Genomic DNA, 18,363 nt, shown 5'->3' with positions numbered 1-18,363 from the left:
AGCTCTGGATGAGTAATCTCCAACATGTCTGGATGTGTTAATTTGTTGTTTTAAGAACCTCAAAGCTTCTCCTTGCAAAATCTTTGCTAGCTTTTGTCATCTGGAAATAAATTTATATATGGGCATCTTTTCCCATAGGAAAAGCTGATAGCAGGCCATAATGGCTTCATAATTGCCAATTCGAAAGGCTAATGCTGCTGAGGCATATACTTTTCTACCTAATATATCAAGTTTCCTTCCTTTTTTATCAAACATAGCTGAATGGTCTATGCTTTTCTGGAGATCTTTTTCTTGGAGAGATTCTGTATCAATAGAATTGGCCAGGGGGTGAGTGAAAACCTGACCCTTCATGTTTGGTTTTATACACATTATCCAGCTTTTTTGATGTCACTGCAGTTGAAACTGATTCTGCCCACACATCCTTGGTCACATCAAGCATTCCCTGCATAAACAGAAATGCTACAGGGTCAGCTGCTTCTGAGCTCAAAGATCAGATCTGAGCTGGTGGAAGCAGAACAGTTCACCTCAATTTCTGTCACCTTTCAAACCAACTATTCAGTATATAAGCAGAGGGTCTTCACTTTGCAAAACAGGACAGTCCTCTGTAAGGAATTCTGGTGGAGATAGTTCCGACACAAAATTGGAACAGACACTGAAATCATCACCGGATTGCATGGAAGAGTTCAACGTAGTTCTGGAGCTGCATTACTTCTGGAACCATAGTAGGAACCAATGAAGATTTTGCCTTTTGTCTCAGTTTGGAGTGTGCAGGCATATATGGGTCTTTCTCATGGAAGAAATAGTGGGGGGAGGGGGGTGTATATGCCCAGTGAACCATATCCGTAGTAATGATGGTAAGGAGAGTCATATGGGGAATAATGGAACTGATGGCATTTGTGGTGAGGACCCAGTTCCAGTTGGTTGTCATTCTCAGACAGAAGCAAGGAATCCCTATGGCTTTCAACGGATTGAACAGGAGATGGTGGTAGCGGGGAAATAGCAATGGCTGGTTCAATGACTTCAGGAATTTCACTCTCAGAAGGAGACGGAACCAATGCAAAACACTGGCTTGGCATCAGGGAGGGAGTTCTCAGAACCCTCAAATAGACTTGAAGGATCCAGGGTAACCAGGCCTGAAGAAGAGGGTTTCTTCCTCTTATACACCTTTGATGTAGACATTTTCTTAATGTGCTTGGACTTGAGCTTTCCTTTTTGTAGGCAGTTCTGACTGGCACCAAGGAGGAACCAATGAAGACGCAGCCAGAACCGATTGGTCTTTGGAACCTGACTCGGGTGCAGGAGAAGCAGGTGAAACTGAGAAGACCTGCTCAAGGTGCTGTGGTTCTTTATCAGCTACTCTCTGATCAGAATCAGTAACAGCCCTTCAGGGTTGACTCCCAAATGCCACTTTCAGCCGTGACACCCTTTCATGGCATGAGCTGTTTTCAGACCACACACCATAAGGTGTCATAGCCTTTGTCTAAACAGAATAGGCATTTCTCGGGCCCATTGGATTGGGCCATCTTAGTTCTGCAATGGGAATATTTCTCGAAGAGGGCCTTCAATGCCATAGAACCGGAGACTCTGACTCACATACAGCAACGGTCCAAGGAGCAGAGACAGAGATGTCCTTCAGTTGTGGCAAAAGAAGAACTGAGAGGAAGCTGCTCACCCTGCCATGCCTGAGTGAAAAGCACACAAAATGAATAGGCAAGCATCTCGCACAGCTGGCCTCAGCATGCGCAGTTCCCATGTAAACTGCACAGAAGACACGATGATGATGATAACATTCGATTTATATACCGCCCTTCAGGACAACTTAACACCCACTCAGAGTGGTTTATAAAGTATGCTATTTTTATCCCCACAACAAACACCTTGTGAGGTGGATGGGGCTGAGAGAGCTCCTAGAAGCTGTGATTGACCCAAGGTTACCCAACTGGCTTCAAGTGGAGAAGTGGGGAATCAAACCCAGTTCTCCATATTAAGAGTCCTGTGTTCTTAACCACTACACCAAACTGATGAAATATGCTATCTAAAACACACTAAGGGCCTATTTGTTAAGACACACATTACTAGCCTTCATTTAAAATTATGTAAGCAAGAAATACAAAACCAAGAAAACTGCATCAAAGTTGCCAACAAGTTACATGGATACCATTGCATGCCACGATTCTTTACATCTATTTTATTCAGATTTCTGGAAGACTCCAAGCTTCTGTATGCTATAGCACATTTGCTAAAAATTTCTTGGGCAAGGTCTTCCTCAAAGCCTGCAGAGTTACAGTTAAACACATGCAGCTGAAGTTTCTCTAAAATAAATCAAGGACAGTGGCTACTTGGTGAAACTTGCTGAGTCCTTTATTAAGAAAGTTTTCACCAGCATGTGCTTGGGCTTCCCCGTGTCATGTTCTGAATATGTTTTGTTTATGTTCAAACCAAAGAGACTCCATTTTAATCCTGTCAGTATTTTAAGTGCTTCCTTTGCAGGTGGCAAGCAGTTCAGTAGAAGATATCTTAGAGAAGAGGAATGTTATGACTACAACCTTTCCAGTCTTGGGAAGCTTTCGTTTTCTCAGCCTCGGGCCGTTTGTTTTGAGAACTGTGGGGGGAGGATGGGGCCTGCAGGGGTTTACTATTCTGTACCTTAACCTTTGCCTGTCATTCGTAACAATACTCGTGTATCAGCCAAGATCTTGCATCTTGGATAGTGGACTATAATGGTTGTTTATATTCAGTAAATCTTTTGAAACCAATGGACTCATGTCTAATTGCAAGAGATAGTCTGGACTGCAACTTTTAGTAAGCCACTGTCTGACATTCTGTTACGAATCTCATCTGTTCCAATGCCTAAGCCGGAGGAGACGGATACCAAGGCCGCGTCCAACAAGGACCCTTTGTTTGATCCTTATGCTCCTAACTCAGAAGGACTGGAACCCACATATCAACCTGTTCGGGGGGGAACGGAGTCAAGCCATACTACAGTGTATACCCTCGTACCTGACAGAGCGGGAGCTCGACCAAGGGCGGCGGCGGAACCCCTGATATCGCTGCCTACACCGAGGCAGTGGGGTTCAAGGCCGAGGGAGACGAGGGAGAGAAGAGCGTGTACGGTGTTTTCCAGATCGCATATGGATGGGAAAAGAGTTGTCAGTGCGTCCGTAGAGAGATCCAGTAGTCAACCGTGGTATTACTGGAACAGAGAATCCGACCAAATAGAGTGGGACCTAAGAGGTTCTGAAAGTACCCAGGTGTGGGAAACCTCCTGCCGCGATCTGATGAGTTGGGACTACGCGGAAGTCACCCCGTGGACGGGGCAACGCGAGTCGAGTGATCAAAGTTGGCAGCAATTACAAAGCCGAACTTCAGCGGTGGATGCTGGAATTTCGGCAATAACGGGGCTGACTAAAGGAATCCTGGCGGGCATATCGGAGGAAGGAGAAGGTACCGGGCCACCGGAATGGGAGAGATTCGACCTTGGCCCCGAGCAGCCACCTCCGATCCGGAATATATAGAAACTACATAACTTCCAACTGAACCGCTCCAGGAATTACCTGAGGAGGATGTCGATACCTCAGCCCCAAGACATGTACAACAATTGGAAGAGAGAATCAGCAGCATGGAGAAGAGTTTAGTACATGCAGTTCACTTGCTGTCAGTATTGGTGGTAGGAGGCCCAGGAGAGGGGCCCCCGCAAGAAGTTGGAGAAAGTACTAGAGTTTCGATTGGCCGAGGGGTGGCAGCCCTCCAGAGGATCTTACCTGGATTACGTCCAGCAGCGGACCAGGCATCCCCTCAGGATGAGCAACCGCTTTTACCGGCTGATGATCAGCAGGAGCCAGTGATGCCACCGCCTGATCAACCTCAAGGGCCACCAGACAAAATTCCGGAAGGGCCCCCCTTAGATGCGCCGCTGGGGCCTCAGGAAGACGACGGAGGAGAAGGGCCGCTGGAGCAACCTCCCCTCCAGCTGCAAGAGCTATCAATCCTCCCAGGAGAAAAACCTCTGCAGCCGCAAGAGCTTCCTCCGGGACTCCCGCCCCTACAAGAGCAGCCGCCTCTTCAGCCTCTTCCACGGGGTCCAGCACCGCAAGGTCCTCCACCTTTGAGACCGCGGGGTCCCCCTCCACGTCCTCAGGGTCCTCCGGCTCCAAGACCGCAAGGCCTGCCACAGAGGCCGCCGGGTCTTCCTCCTCCAAGACTGCGGGGGCTCCCACAACCAAGACCCCCAACAACCCCCTTTGCAACCTATCCCGCGACGACCTGATGCGCAACCGGAACAGAGGCCAGCGCCTTTACAGTACTACCCGCTACCATCACCGGTTGCCAGACCTCAGGAGCTACCGATGGGATGGGTGAAGCTGGAAGCTACGTTCGATGGGGATCCCGCGAAACTGGGATTTTTTTTAGTACAAGCGCTGCAATTTTTTAACTGTTGGGGACATTTGTTCGAAGATGAGGCCAGTCAAATCGAACACCTGGGATCCCGGCTGCAAGGAAAAGCAGCAGAATGGTATGTAGCGTTGTATGAATTGGGGCCCCCGGAATTAGACTCCTTGCAGGGATTAGTAGTGGCACTCCGAGCCCAATATGAAGATCCTTTAGAGGAGAGGAGAGCCCGAACAGAGTTACAAACCATTAGACAAGGCAGTATGTCGGCCAGAGACTACGTTACTAAATTCCGACAACTAGCCACCAAATGTCCAAGGTGTGAGGAATCCACCAAGATAATTTTGTTTAAACAAGGCATGAATCCCAGATTGCTGGCCCGAGCCTTTATGCAAGATAATCCCCCCACACTCTTGGGTTGGATTCAATTGGCATGTGAAGTAGAAAACCGCATGCAGGAAGTACGGCTAGTAGAGCAACAGCAAGCGACAGGGCACCGGCAGACTTCAATAATTGTAAGAGGGGGAAGGGGAACAGGATACGCAGCCAGAGGAGCGAGAGATGCTAGATGGCAACAAGGACTATGCCTACATTGTGGCCAAAGCGGTCACTTCGCAGCACAATGTCCATTCAGGCCTGTGCAAAGAACTCCGTTCCCACCACAACGAACAGTCTCTACCACCCCTCCCCAACCATACCGCCCAACGCCAACTCCTCGAACAGCAAGGGGGCGAGGTACTAACCGGAGAAATCCTCCCGAGAAAGGGTTAGAGATAGAAGAAATTATGGATCTTGATTCAACCGCCCTAAGCAGAGAAGAAGGACCCGAGAGCCCCAACTCGGGAAATGAGATGGATCTGTTGTAAAGGGACCCAAACGGCAGATCAAGCCCCAGTCGACTCCCATAGTGGAAAGACCTCGAGGGTCCATATTATTCATGCCTGTTACATTGGTTAACCCTGAAAGAAAGACTCATGTTCGTGTACAAGCCCTTATCGATTCTGGCTGCTCCAGAGACATTATTGCACCTGCTCTGGTGAATGGACTTGTACTCCCAATGAAAGAACTCGAAACTCCAGTTATTTTTGAACAAATGGATGGTACAAATATGAACCCAGTCACCACTGAAACAATACCTGTAATCACTGGCATGGGACAGCACTGGGAAACAAGATCGTTTGTAATCAGCTCTACAGCTAAATACCCTCTGATTTTGGGGAGCAGATGGTTGTGGGACCACAACCCAGACATAGATTGGACAGTTGGAAGCATTAACTTTAAACACGATAGCTGCAAAAATCATCATTGGAACCAAAATTGGGGTAACAATCCTACCCTCATGGAACAAACACTATTAACCCAAGAGGAAATTAATCAAATACCTAAAGAATACAGAGCGTATTTGCAAGCCTTCACAGAAGAAGAAGCTAACACTTTACCTCCACATCGGAGGGCAGATTGTGCAGTGGAAATCATTCCAGGAGCCACCTTGCCCAAAGGCAGACTATATTCCATGAGCCCAAATGAAAGAGAGGAGCTCCGCAAATTCATTGACACTAATCTTCAAAGAGGATTAATCTGACCAGCAAACAGTCCTCATGCTGCTCCAGTACTGTTTGTTAAAAAGAAAGATGGAGGATTAAGACTGTGCACTAACTTCAGAGGACTTAATGCAGTCTCCTCCACAAATGCCTATCCTATACCTCTCATCAGAGATCTACTCAACGTCGTGGCGCAAGGTAAGATATTCACAAAACTGGACTTAAAAGATGCCTACTTCCACGTTCGTATAAAAGAGGGGGATGAATTGAAAACTGCGTTCAATACGCCCTTAGGGCAGTACAAATATTTAGTCATGCCTTTTGGCCTGGCTGGGGCCCCTTCGGTTTTCATGTTCATGATCAATGAAGTATTGCACGAATTTTTATACAAAGGAGTAGTTGTTTACCTAGATGATGTCCAGAGGAAGAACACATAAACTTAGTACAAAAGGTCTTAACCACTCTGATGTGCAACAAATTGCCCATCAAATTGTCTAAATGTGAATTCCACAAAACTGAACTCAGTTATTTAGGATACTGCATTTCTAAAGATGGGCTAAAAATGGATCCAGGCAAAGTGAAAGCAGTCCAGGAATGGCAAACCCCCACAAACCGTAAAGAACTGCAGTCCTTCCTGGGGTTTGCCAATTTCTACAGAGAATTCATACAAAACTTTGCTCAAATAACTCTTCCCCTCACTGAACTATTAAAGACAAAAAACAAAGGGGAACAAGCAAAGAAACCAAATGGTAAAATATTGTGGACACCACAATGCCAATTAGCTTTTGATCTCTTAAAGCAGCAATTTATATCCGAGCCAGTGCTGCAACACCCCGATGAAAATCGCCCATTCATAGTACAGGTAGACGCCAGCGATGCTGCGATTGGGGGTGTCCTTCTACAGTGGGGGGAGGACAATATTCTTAAACCTTGCGCTTATCTTTCTCGAAAATTTTCTGAACCAGAGAAATTGGAATGTTTGGGAAAAGGAAGCCTTTGCCGTAAAGGCGGTGCTCTCCTCTTGGAGACATTGGTTAGAAGGGGCCTGCCATCCTTTCGAAGTCTGGTCAGATCACAAAAATTTAGAAGCGTTACGTAGCCCTCGGAGACTAAATGCCAAACAATTGAGATGGGTGGAATACTTTTCAAAATTTAATTTCACTCTCAAATTCCTGCCCGGTAAAACAAATTTCCTTGCAGACACCCTATCGTGCATGCCCCAACTCAAAAGCAGGAGGGAGGAGACAGTGGATACAGTGTTTTCGCCTACGCAATTAGGAGTGGTCACAACGCGCAGCCACGCAATGCAACCTCCTCAGTCAGATCAGGGGTGGAGAAAAAAACTGAAAAGCGAAGTGGAAAAGGAGGGGGAGGGTGTGCCCAAAGAGAAACTGATTCAATCTGAACAAGGGGAATGGCTTTGGGGTGATCGATTCTATGTACCAACTAGTTTGAGAAAAGAAGTATTGCAACGCTGTCATGATGCCCCAACCACTGGTCATTACGGATACCTAAAGATGCTTCATCTGGTCCAAAGGCAATTTTGGTGGCCAGGCATGCGCAAAGATATTTCACAATATGTGGCTTCATGCCCCATTTGCCTCAGCGCCAAAACGCGAAAAGGCAAGCCTCCTGGACTTTTACAACCCCTTGAAACCCCGCGTAGACCATGGGAAATCATTTCTATGGATTTCATCACAGATCTTCCCCCCTCCAAAAATCACACCTGCATTTTGGTTGTAGTGGATCTGTTTTCAAAACAAGCCCATTTCATTCCTTGTACCACGATGCCTTCAGCAAAAAAGTTGGCAGACATTTTTCTGAAATATATTGTAAAACTCCATTCTTTTCCATCGAAGGTGATTTCCGACCGTGGCGGACAGTTCGTTGCCAACTTCTGGCGGGAGCTTCTTCAACTTATGGGCATTGAACAAGGTTTAAGCTCCGCCCACCATCCGCAAACCGACGGGCAATCAGAAAAAACTAATCAAATATTAGAACAATTTCTCTGCTGTTACATCAATTTCCAACAAGACAAGTGGATTGATTTATTGCCTTTAGCAGAATTTTCCTACAACAACAGTGTGCATGCTTCTACTGGAGAAACACCTTTCAAAATAGTTTATGGCTATCACTTTAAACCATTTCCTTTGAAGCTCTTCCCCCCACTACAGCTTCTAAGGACGTTTCAGAATGGTGGGCGGAGGCAGCTCAGCAATGGACTCTTATTCAAAAACATCTTGACAAAGCTAAACAGGATTATAAAAAATACGCTGATCGCCATCGTGTGGCGGAATGGGAACAGCATCCTGGAGATCTTGTCTATTTATCCACAAAGAATTTGAAAGTTGCGCAAACCAGCCGTAAATTAGCGTTAAAGTTTTTAGGACCTTTCCGTGTTCGTAAAATAATCAACAAAGTAACTGTAGCACTTGATTTACCAAAGAATCTACGTCACATGCACCCTACTTTCCACATCAGCTTATTAAAAAAGGTCCCCCCAGCAAATCAATGGCACACCCGTGCTCCTCCCATCCCATCCTTGATTGATGATCAGATCCATTACCAAGTACAACAAATTTTGGACTCTAAAATCAAATGTAATAAGTTGTTTTACCTCATCAGGTGGAAGGACTTTGACTCTGGGTATGATGAGTGGGTGGAGTCTATTCATGTTCATGCTCCTAAGTTGTTAAAAGCATTTCACACTCTATACCCTCTCAAACCTGGGGGAGGAGCATTTTAGAGGGGGCAGAATGTCATGTTCTGAATATGTTTCGTTTATGTTCAAACCAAAGAGACTCCATTTTAATCCTGTCAGTATTTTAAGTGCTTCCTTTGCAGGTGGCAAGCAGTTCAGTAGAAGCTATCTTAGAGAAGAGGAATGTTATGACTACAACCTTTCCAGTCTTGGGAAACTTTCACTTTCTCAGCTTCGAGCCGTTTGTTTTGAGAACTGTGGGGGGAGGATGGGGCCTGCAGGGGTTTACTATTCTGTACCTTAACCTTTGCCTGTCATTCGTAACAATACTCGTGTATCAGCCAAGATCTTGCATCTTGGATAGTGGACTATAATGGTTGTTTATATTCAGTAAATCTTTTGAAACCAATGGACTCATGTCTAATTGCAAGAGATAGTCTGGATTGCAACTTTTAGTAAGCCACTGTCTGACACCCCAGCTCCCTTGCTTGCAAAGGGCCATTTTGAGGTATCATACCTCCCTGCAATGTGGGCTGAAATCTATACTGGTAATGTTATGTAATGTTTTTTGAAATAAATTGAAAGCAAGCACTGTTTGTAAAGGCTGGGGGTGGGGGGGAACGCAAGAGATTCCAGTAAGAGCATTTAAAATTTCTGCAAATGTAATACTGGCTCCCTATCAAGCACAATTAACCAGTCTTGAGCCAGACTTGGAAATGTGAGGTTCTTCCTGCAGCCTCAGCCCTCCCTGGAGTATATGTTCTCTTGGCATTTTGTTAAGCAGTTCACAACAAAACTGCACTTTCAAACCCTAGATGAAGAAAAGTGACCTTCACTAGCCTTTTCCACAGTTGATGATAATGTAATAAATTAAATAAATTATTTGACCTAAATTAACAGGGAACGCACTCTCAAGGTTGGCTCCTGATTTGTCAACCATCATTCACATGGAACTAGGGATGCATTAGCAACCAGAGCTAGACTTAAGCCATCTTGTTTGGCACGAACCAATTAAACTGAGTTTCCACAAAGGCAAATTCTGTGTGGCACTTTCATAAAGACAAGAGTGTATGTTAGGATTACACTGCATAGTAAAGGTAAGAGAGGCACAGTACTTATGACAGTCAGACTAATGCTGGGAGACCCAGCCAACAAGTCCAAGCCACTTACATTGTCATGCTTAAAAAAACACAACATCTTCAATTCACGGAAGACCCTTTTGCAAGAGACCAGATTTTGGAAGACGTTGGGCATCTTTTTGAGTGCAACTCTCTTTCCATCTCGTGGATCTGTTACAGACCTGAAGGAGGAAAACAACAACAAATTAAGGTCAAAGCTTATTTTTAAAACAGTTGCCACTTCTATCACAATGCATGAATCAAAACATTTGCAGGGTGGCCCTGGATGGCTCAAAGGAACATGTCATGAAGCAAGGAAGCAAAAACGCTGACACTGGCTTATATTTCCTTATATTTTTACAAAACTTTTTAGCAAAGACTTGGCTCCAAAGGAAGCTATCAGGAATCAGAACACACAACAACAAAAACATTCCTTGGGGAAGGGATTCTCATCTGGCTGCTGCTTGCACTCCCTCTGGAGGCTCAGTTGATGGCAGGCAGAACATGAGGGGAACTACAGCTGGAGATATGCGCAGCATCTTCTAGATAGATCTTGTACATTAGTATCCTTTTTATATAGTTATTTCAAATCTGGGAGTGGGAACTGGCAGCAGTCAGGCACAGGCGGTTAGCGGGATGCCCAATTTCTTCTTGCTTGAGACTTTCTGAAGGCCCTAGAGAGATCCTGCATATGAAGCAGACTTTTTGTATATTAACTATCGAACCTGAGATAGGAAATGTGGGGCAGTAACCAAGTGGCCAGACCTAGATGAGAATAGCCTCCTCAAGCCATGTTCTGTGGCTGGGACTTATGAGATATTAAGTTCAGTTTGTTGCTTTAGATCTCCATCTTTGTTTAAAAATACAACAATGCCAACTGCACTTCAAGGGTATTACAAACACTGTACAGTATTCTATTCTGTAGTGAGATTAGTGTACAGCTCAGGTCCCCATGTCATGCACTACTAGAACTGTTTACTTCTGTTGTATAATTCTAAAGATCGATCAATAAGAAGAGAAAGAAATCAAGAGCTGCCATTTAATTAATCTGTTCATTGTATGACACCTTTCCCATTAAAACCTTCTGCAATATTAAACTCTACAGTGCATTACTACAGTGCATTAATGTTAACCAGCTAAAAATAATAATTTTGCATGGAACCGCTGGAAAAAAGTTACTTGCTTGGCATCAGACTATTGGTGGGATGCACTGCATATGGTTTCTTATATAGTTAAAAAAATATTTCTATTCTGACATTCCATAATGCCCATGATAGCTTACAAAACATAAACTTGATTAAAAACATAGTTCAGCACATAAATTAATACATCAAAAGTTTAAACTGCAATACTGTCACTATCAGCTCCAGCCTTTACTTATACCCATAGCATCAGAGCACAAACATTACACAGGGTCTTGTTGGGCACGAAAGATGAACACCAGATACTTCTTAATGAAAGAAAGCTATGTGGTCATACACATCCTCGACTTAGGAATTGGTTCAGGAACATGACTGGATGTTTTTTCTAATCTAAGCAGGGATAGCTCCCCCCACTTGCAGCTGAACTATTTTTCCACATCCATATGGTGAGTTTATTAACTGGTGCATAGGGAGTAGCCACAAAAGGGCTGCTGCCTGAGGCGGTCTATGAAAAACTCCATTAAATGGGAAAAGTAAAGTTTCAGTAACTGAAATAATGAAGATGTCTCTAGACAACTTGTCTGAGATAATTTCAATTTGAGATATATGCCTGTACATTCCATTATAAAATGCTACATATCTCGCCAGTGAGATGAAACTGATTAACATTAACAGCATGCATTTGGAAGGTGCCTTTCCAAAAGTTTCAATCTTGCTTGTAAGCCTTGAATGTATCACCCTTTACCCTCCACTACACAAACTATTTTACCAGATGGTTTCTCAGATAGCCCAAATACTATACAGTGGGCTGGATTTTGTCAATATTTTAAGGTTAAAACAAATCACAAAACAGTATTTCATTTAATTATTTGTACAAAGATCAGCCATGCTTGTAGCCTGTAGCCATATAACTTTAATGAATGTGAATGGGGGTCCGGTAATTTCATGCCATGCTGAGTTTGTTCTCTCTTAACTTGGGGAAGCAGCTGCCTTGGTTCAGCACAAACAGTACTAGAAAACAGAGATAAGTGCTGAAGCCTGTTACACAGGAATGCTTTTATTTGTTGATGAAAAGGCTTGCTATGCCCAAGCTCTTCTGTGGGTTATTCAGACTGCATGAGCTAATGAGTTACAAGTGGTAAAGATAACAGTGAGCTTTGACAGCACCTTCTGCCATCTCTTGTGAGAATGGTCTTGTTCACAAGAGTCTGAATGAGGGGCATGCAGGGGTGTTTAAAGCATTAAAATTTTACATTATAAACAGGGCTATTAGACATTTTACCTTAGCAGATTACAAAGACTTTATTATGAGTCTGAGGGTTTGGGAGGGAGAAGACTTTTTATTATATATTATACACATACATAAAGTTAATTTATGCAGTGCTCAAGAGACAAAGCGCACTGTGATACCTGAGAGGCTAGTTAGTTTAGAGTAGCTTCTGCAGGCAACAGGCTGCTTCAGACACTTCATACATCTGAGTCTATTGATGCTTAAGGAACTTAACACATAATAGTATGATGTATAGCATTATTTGGCACTTTATAGAGAAATATAAGGCAAACCGGTACCTGCACCAAGGAGCTTATAGTGTAAACTTCTGCAAAGATAACAAGGACAAGAATAACTAGAAAAATAAGTTCAATTGACCATATCTATTTTCATGTTGAGAAGACAACTAAAAGGCCAAAGTAAGTGTTCCCTGGAAAACCTGTGTGTGTGTGTGTGGTGTGTGTGTGGTGTGTGTGTGTGTGTCCACCAGTGATATACTTTTGAAGTCTTCCCTAACAGTGAAGTGAGAAAAGGTGCTGTAGCAGTTGATTAAATTACTATTAATATGTCACCATTCAGACTGCTGAAGTACTGACTTGCAGGGACTCCTCCCATAACTTTTGATGGAAATTAACAAATGTTGGTTCTAGAAAGAGAGCCAGAATGTGGTCTAGCCTCCCTGTTTCATTCACAGCCACCATTTAGAAAATGCGCAATAAGCATTATTGGGCAAACAAGGAAAACATTCCATGCTTTTACCCAGTAACTATCATGTAGCCAGGCTAGAAAAGGGTTTGAGGGGCATGCCCTTTCCAATTTGCCTACAGGATAAAAATGAATGTAATCCTCTAATTCATATTAAGAAATCTTGTGTATGAGCTGTCAAAGAAATGTAATTCACTGGTAAAAACTACTACCTCGCATGCAAACTACTAGTTATCAACACATTTTAAAGCCATCTGAAACAGCAGAGTTTCACTTAGAGATGCAGACTGAAGAGACTCAACGTGGTTTATTACCATAAAAGTTCAAGTTACCCTCATGAGATAAAGTACATAAACCTGGAAGCCTCCATTTCTCTTCTTTCAATGTATTCAATGTAAAGTAGTGCACTCATCAGAATAGCTAAAACATGCTAAGTTAGCAGTACCTTGCTAAGCAGTTGTGACAATTTGTTTTTCTGATACTTCAGCCAGCAACATTAGCCCTTCAATAAGACAAAGAACCAAGTTTTCAAAAAGCAAACATCCCTTCACCCCAAAACCCCACTATTTTTCTGCAAAGTCCTCATGAAAAAACACAGAAGGCCAATGCTCACAGGTTGCAAGTGACAGACCACAGTGCAGCTAGGACATTACAAAGGGGCCCTAAATAAACCCAGATTTGTGGTATGAGAATAGTAATAAATACTTAGGTTCATTTTAATCTGGCTTAGCAGCAGTCACATGCATCACCTGATGTGTATATGTCCAAACCCTTAAACCATGATTCTCACTGCAGTAGCATCTGAATCAGGACTAGATCTGATACAGTGACGGACAGTGCATGCTAAGATAAACTACTAACAGATGAAACTCCAGCTATTACTAAGGCAACAGCCAAATTTTGTGCGCCGGCAATGAAATTGCGCAATAAATTTCAGACAGGTGCACTTGAGCTCTGATCTAAATCATATTAGGAGGCTATCATATTGTTGCTGTTTTTAGGTCTCTATTTCCAAATTTTAAAATGTCTAGGTAGGACGCTAATTGATATTTTATACTCAATTTAATAGGATATTATTTTAATCAGATACTTTAACATCTATATTTGTACTCTTTTAACCAAAGACTCTTTTAACTTGTATACTGTTTACCTAATAATGAAATGCTTTGTTTCATAAGTTCAAATCTGGTTGTGGACCACAAATAAAATGAATGAATGAGAATCAGGACTAGGAAGACTTTATTAAAATCTTTCAAATTGCAAAGTTAACCAAGAATCAAAACACAAACTAAAATCACATAAACACTCAACTCTACTATTAAACTGGTTTAAAACAACCAATCCTAAAAACCATTCAATCAGGAAATAACAGGAACCTAGATATTATATCTAAAGTTTTGCATTAATTAATGCATTTGAGGAGAGCATATTGTTTCCATTCTGCTTTTTCTTTGAAATCTTAAAAAATCCTGCCTCTTCAGAAGTTTCCTAGATGCTGCACAGCAAAATACATTTCAAATATACAGCATCAGCTGTATATTTCTGTAACAACAATCTAGCCATGAGTAATGGCTTTATATCTGCGCTGCAAACTACTGCAGTCCAAAAAATCATGCATGTATATTCCTATGCAACAAAATACAAAACAGAGAACAAGGATTTCTTCAGAAGTCAAAGAGGAAGAGAAGGGGAAGCTCCAAGATGCATTCAAAGAAACCAATACTGGCTATATCGTATTTTAAATATAATGAACTGTTACAATCAAATTTGTACAAAAGCTGGGCAACACTGTAAAAAAGTTTACATAATAACCCAATCATTTACACATTCTGCTACAGTGGGCAAGTCATTTAATTCATTTCAGAAAAAAATAATCATGAGCAAAGTTGAAGAAAACTCCAATATTTAGGTCAATAAAGAGTTGGTGTCACAAAGGCAGCAAAACTCCCTACACAGCTACATGAGGACATATATGGTGAAGGACTCCAGGCAGGCCAGGCCAGGAAGAAGCCTGGATTGAGTTCTAGCTGAGAGGCTCCCTCCTCCCAGATTCCAACTGTCATCAATGAGACCAGAGGGGGGGGGAAGTTAGCCCCCATTGTAACTGAATCCAACTCAGATGAGAAAGTATCCTGCATACAAATTTTACTTTTTATTCTCAACAATGAGGGGAGAGTGTAAGATCATACAAATAGTACTTGACTGAAACATCCAGTCCAGCATCCTCTTTCCAACCATTTTTTGCCTCCAGAAAAACCACAGGAAACTGCCCTCCTAGCTGTTTGCCTCACAGCCACTGATAACTCAGAGGTAATCTGCCTCTGAACATGGCTAGTACCCATAGATGGCCCTACCCTTCATGAATATTTAACTTAAGGCCATCTATAAGACAAATAAGATCCCACAAGTACTAGAAAGTTGACTTCAAATAGGCATAACAGAGTATTCTTAAGGCATCTGAAGCAGCAGCTGAGCACATCATTTTAAGATGACTGTAAGCAGCAAAAAATATAATAAAGGTGGAAGGAACAAAGCACCAGTGAGGCGTTAGGCAAGAGCTGTGGCCAAGGATGCAATGTTTAGTGTAGTAAAACAACTTTGCTATGGCTGTGCTGAAGCAATAAAGATATATGTATGTAGTAAAATAACTATTTAATGAGCTATGCCTTGAGACTGCACCAGAAGTAGACCCTGCTTCAGGTTTTAAAAATAAATCTTCACACGCAACAAGGGCAGGGTAAAGAGTCAACACTTATCAGCTATGTTTAATTTCCCAGATATTGATCTCTATCAAAAAGCTGCACGATTAAAAGATGTAATTTCTATAATACAGAAGGAAGATCATATGGATTGGATCAACCTTTTACAAAACACACAACAAAATGAATCCATTCAGGATCTTCTATGGAATAAACAACACGTCCGCCCAACAAACTCTAAACAAAACATCTTTTTTACAGCTATCCTAAAAGTATGGGATGCTTATAGAAATAAAATCACCCCCAAATATTCCAGGTTCTCTTCTTTTCTTTTTCAGGATTGGTTTCCACCGGGTCTCTCACCCGCATTCACTAAAAAATGGAACCAAAACAACATAACAAGGCTAACTGATATTGCCTCCCGAGAAGGCTTACTAGATAAACCAGAATTGGAGCAAAAAATTAATAGTAATATATCATGGTTTATTTATTTTCAATTAAAGAATCTAGCCTCTTCTATAAACTTAAAGGACATTATGAAACAACCAAAGACTGCATTTGAACAAATTATAGATAGGAAAGGCCTTTCAAATAAAGGAGTAATCTCCAAAATTTATAATATTTTGCTACAAAACCTTAAACTTAAAACCTTAACATATCAGTCAAAATGGCACCAAGACTGTGACAAAATATTATCAAAAGAACAATGGGAAATATTATGGTCCTCTAAAATATTTAATTCATCAACAATTAATATTAAGCTACAGTCCTATAAGATATTAACAAGATGGTATCTTACACCCAAAAAATTAGCAGCTATTTACTCTCACAGTTCATCTTTATGTTGGAAAGGATGTGGGGATACAGGATCATATATACATGTCATTACATAGAAAAATTCTGGAATACAATCTTGCACCAAATCTTTTTGTTAACTGGCTACAAAATACCAAAGAAACCTGAGCTGATATTTCTGAATCAATCGGATGATATAGAGATCCCACCAATTCGACGAGACCTTATCAATGTCTTCTTAATGGCAGCAAAAAATTTAATTGCTTTAAAATGGAAATCACATACTGTACCAACAATTACCAGTTGGTATTCTAAAATATGGGACCATTTTTTATTTGAAAAAATCAATGATGGAATCTATCAAGCTGAAAATTTCCCCCAAACAACAAATTTTATGGAAAAATGGTTCCCTTTTTTTTAATACATTTCTAAAGAAAATCTATATCCTCCCAATAAAATATACCAAACAATCTTTAATCTATAATCCAAAATATATCAGATCATTCAACTTGAATTTGTCTTTCCATGTTTTACCCTTCTCTGTTATGTAGTTTTTAACAATTTACCCATGTTGTATTTCATATTGTAAACAGTTTTGTTAATAATTGAAATAAATATATATATATATTAAAAAAAACACTTATCAGCTATGAATAATTTAACTAATTTAACTGCATGGAACAATTCTGAAGCATAATTTCAATTAAGCACACACTGAAATGTGCAGACACATACGGAAATACCCACAAGAGTATCTTCACTGCATGGAGAAAAGGGGTTTCCAGCTTCCTATATTGTGATTTGCCTCCTGTAAGTCCTCTCAGGTCTTACCTTCTGAACATCACATCTGGTCACATTTTTCCTACGGCCACACAGAGCAGGTTCGTATTAGAGGGCCAAAAGTAGATTGTGAAGGACCAGATGAAGGGGAAGACCACTGAACTGCAAGACTGAGCTTCTTTTTTTCCTGGAAATGATCTAATCACGACAGGAAAGCTGCATTACTCTGCTGCAGCCACAACACAAGAATCTTGTAATACCTTAAAGCACAACAACTTCATTGTAGCATAAAATCTGATGAACTAGAGCCCACTTTATCAAATGAATAATGTTCACGGGAAAAAAAGTGACAGGCATACTTTCTTAGAAGTGATAACCTGTTTTGGAAACCTCTGAGTCGGTTGCTTTGAAAGAGTGCGAGACTCTGCATTTATTTATTTACTTTATTTACATCCAGGAACCAAGTGGAAAATTTCTCGCGAATATTTTATCTAGTCTCCATCTTCTGTCTGACTCTGATAAATTAAACTTTATTCTTTCAGATACAGACCCTTTTATTTCGAATAGGATGGCCCTCTATGCCCTGGCTGCTAGGAAAATAAGGGTAAATGTGGTAGCCAGGAGAGTAAACACCTGACATAGATTAGAAACTGTTTGGTTTTAATGTTGTTTAATGTTTACATTTTAGGCAAAATGCATTTTATAGTAATTTTATTTATATATATGTAACTATATCTGTGTTCTTGTATTTTTTGTTCTGTTTTTAATGAAAGATTTTAGATGGTGAAGGCCTATGGCCACTACAATAAATTGGCAATACAATACTTTATTTACATCCCACCTTTTCTTCTCAATGGAGTCCCAAAGTAGCTTACATTGTTCCCCTCTTCTTCACTTTATCCTCACAATGACCTTGGGAGGTAGGTTAGACTGAGAGGGCTCCCCAGCAAGCTTCCATGGCAGCACAGGGAACTCAAACCTGGGCCTCCCAGATGCCAGCCTGACACACCAACCACTAGGCATTGCAACCACACAACATGTAAAGAGAGGTCTTATGGCTTCTTTTCCTTTCAGAGCACCATCAGCAACAGAAAAGAAGGGACTGCTTAACCCTTCTGCCTACCAGTTACTTTCTACCTGATTCCTCACCCTCTTCTTTCTGCTTTTACCCCTGCAAGGTGGCTTCAGAGCCCTGCATGGATTAAACCAATTGGGGGGGGGAT

At 41.7% G+C, this 18,363-nt stretch overlaps 1 protein-coding gene across 2 annotated transcripts in view; it reads right to left on the bottom strand.

Annotated features, from left to right (window-relative positions):
- The window catches only part of NLK (nemo like kinase), a 241,696-nt gene that overhangs the window by 121,991 nt on the left and 101,342 nt on the right, over positions 1–18,363 (bottom strand). For both annotated transcript variants that reach the window (XM_055001257.1, XM_055001256.1), the window contains exon 2: positions 9,802–9,931. In XM_055001257.1, coding sequence (XP_054857232.1) covers positions 9,802–9,931 — 130 coding nt within the window. The remainder of the gene's footprint in view (positions 1–9,801; positions 9,932–18,363) is intronic.

This window comes from Eublepharis macularius, chromosome 17 (genome assembly GCF_028583425.1).
Source record: "Eublepharis macularius isolate TG4126 chromosome 17, MPM_Emac_v1.0, whole genome shotgun sequence".
Taxonomy (NCBI): domain Eukaryota; kingdom Metazoa; phylum Chordata; class Lepidosauria; order Squamata; family Eublepharidae; genus Eublepharis; species Eublepharis macularius.
This window is presented reverse-complemented; position numbering and strand designations above follow the sequence as displayed.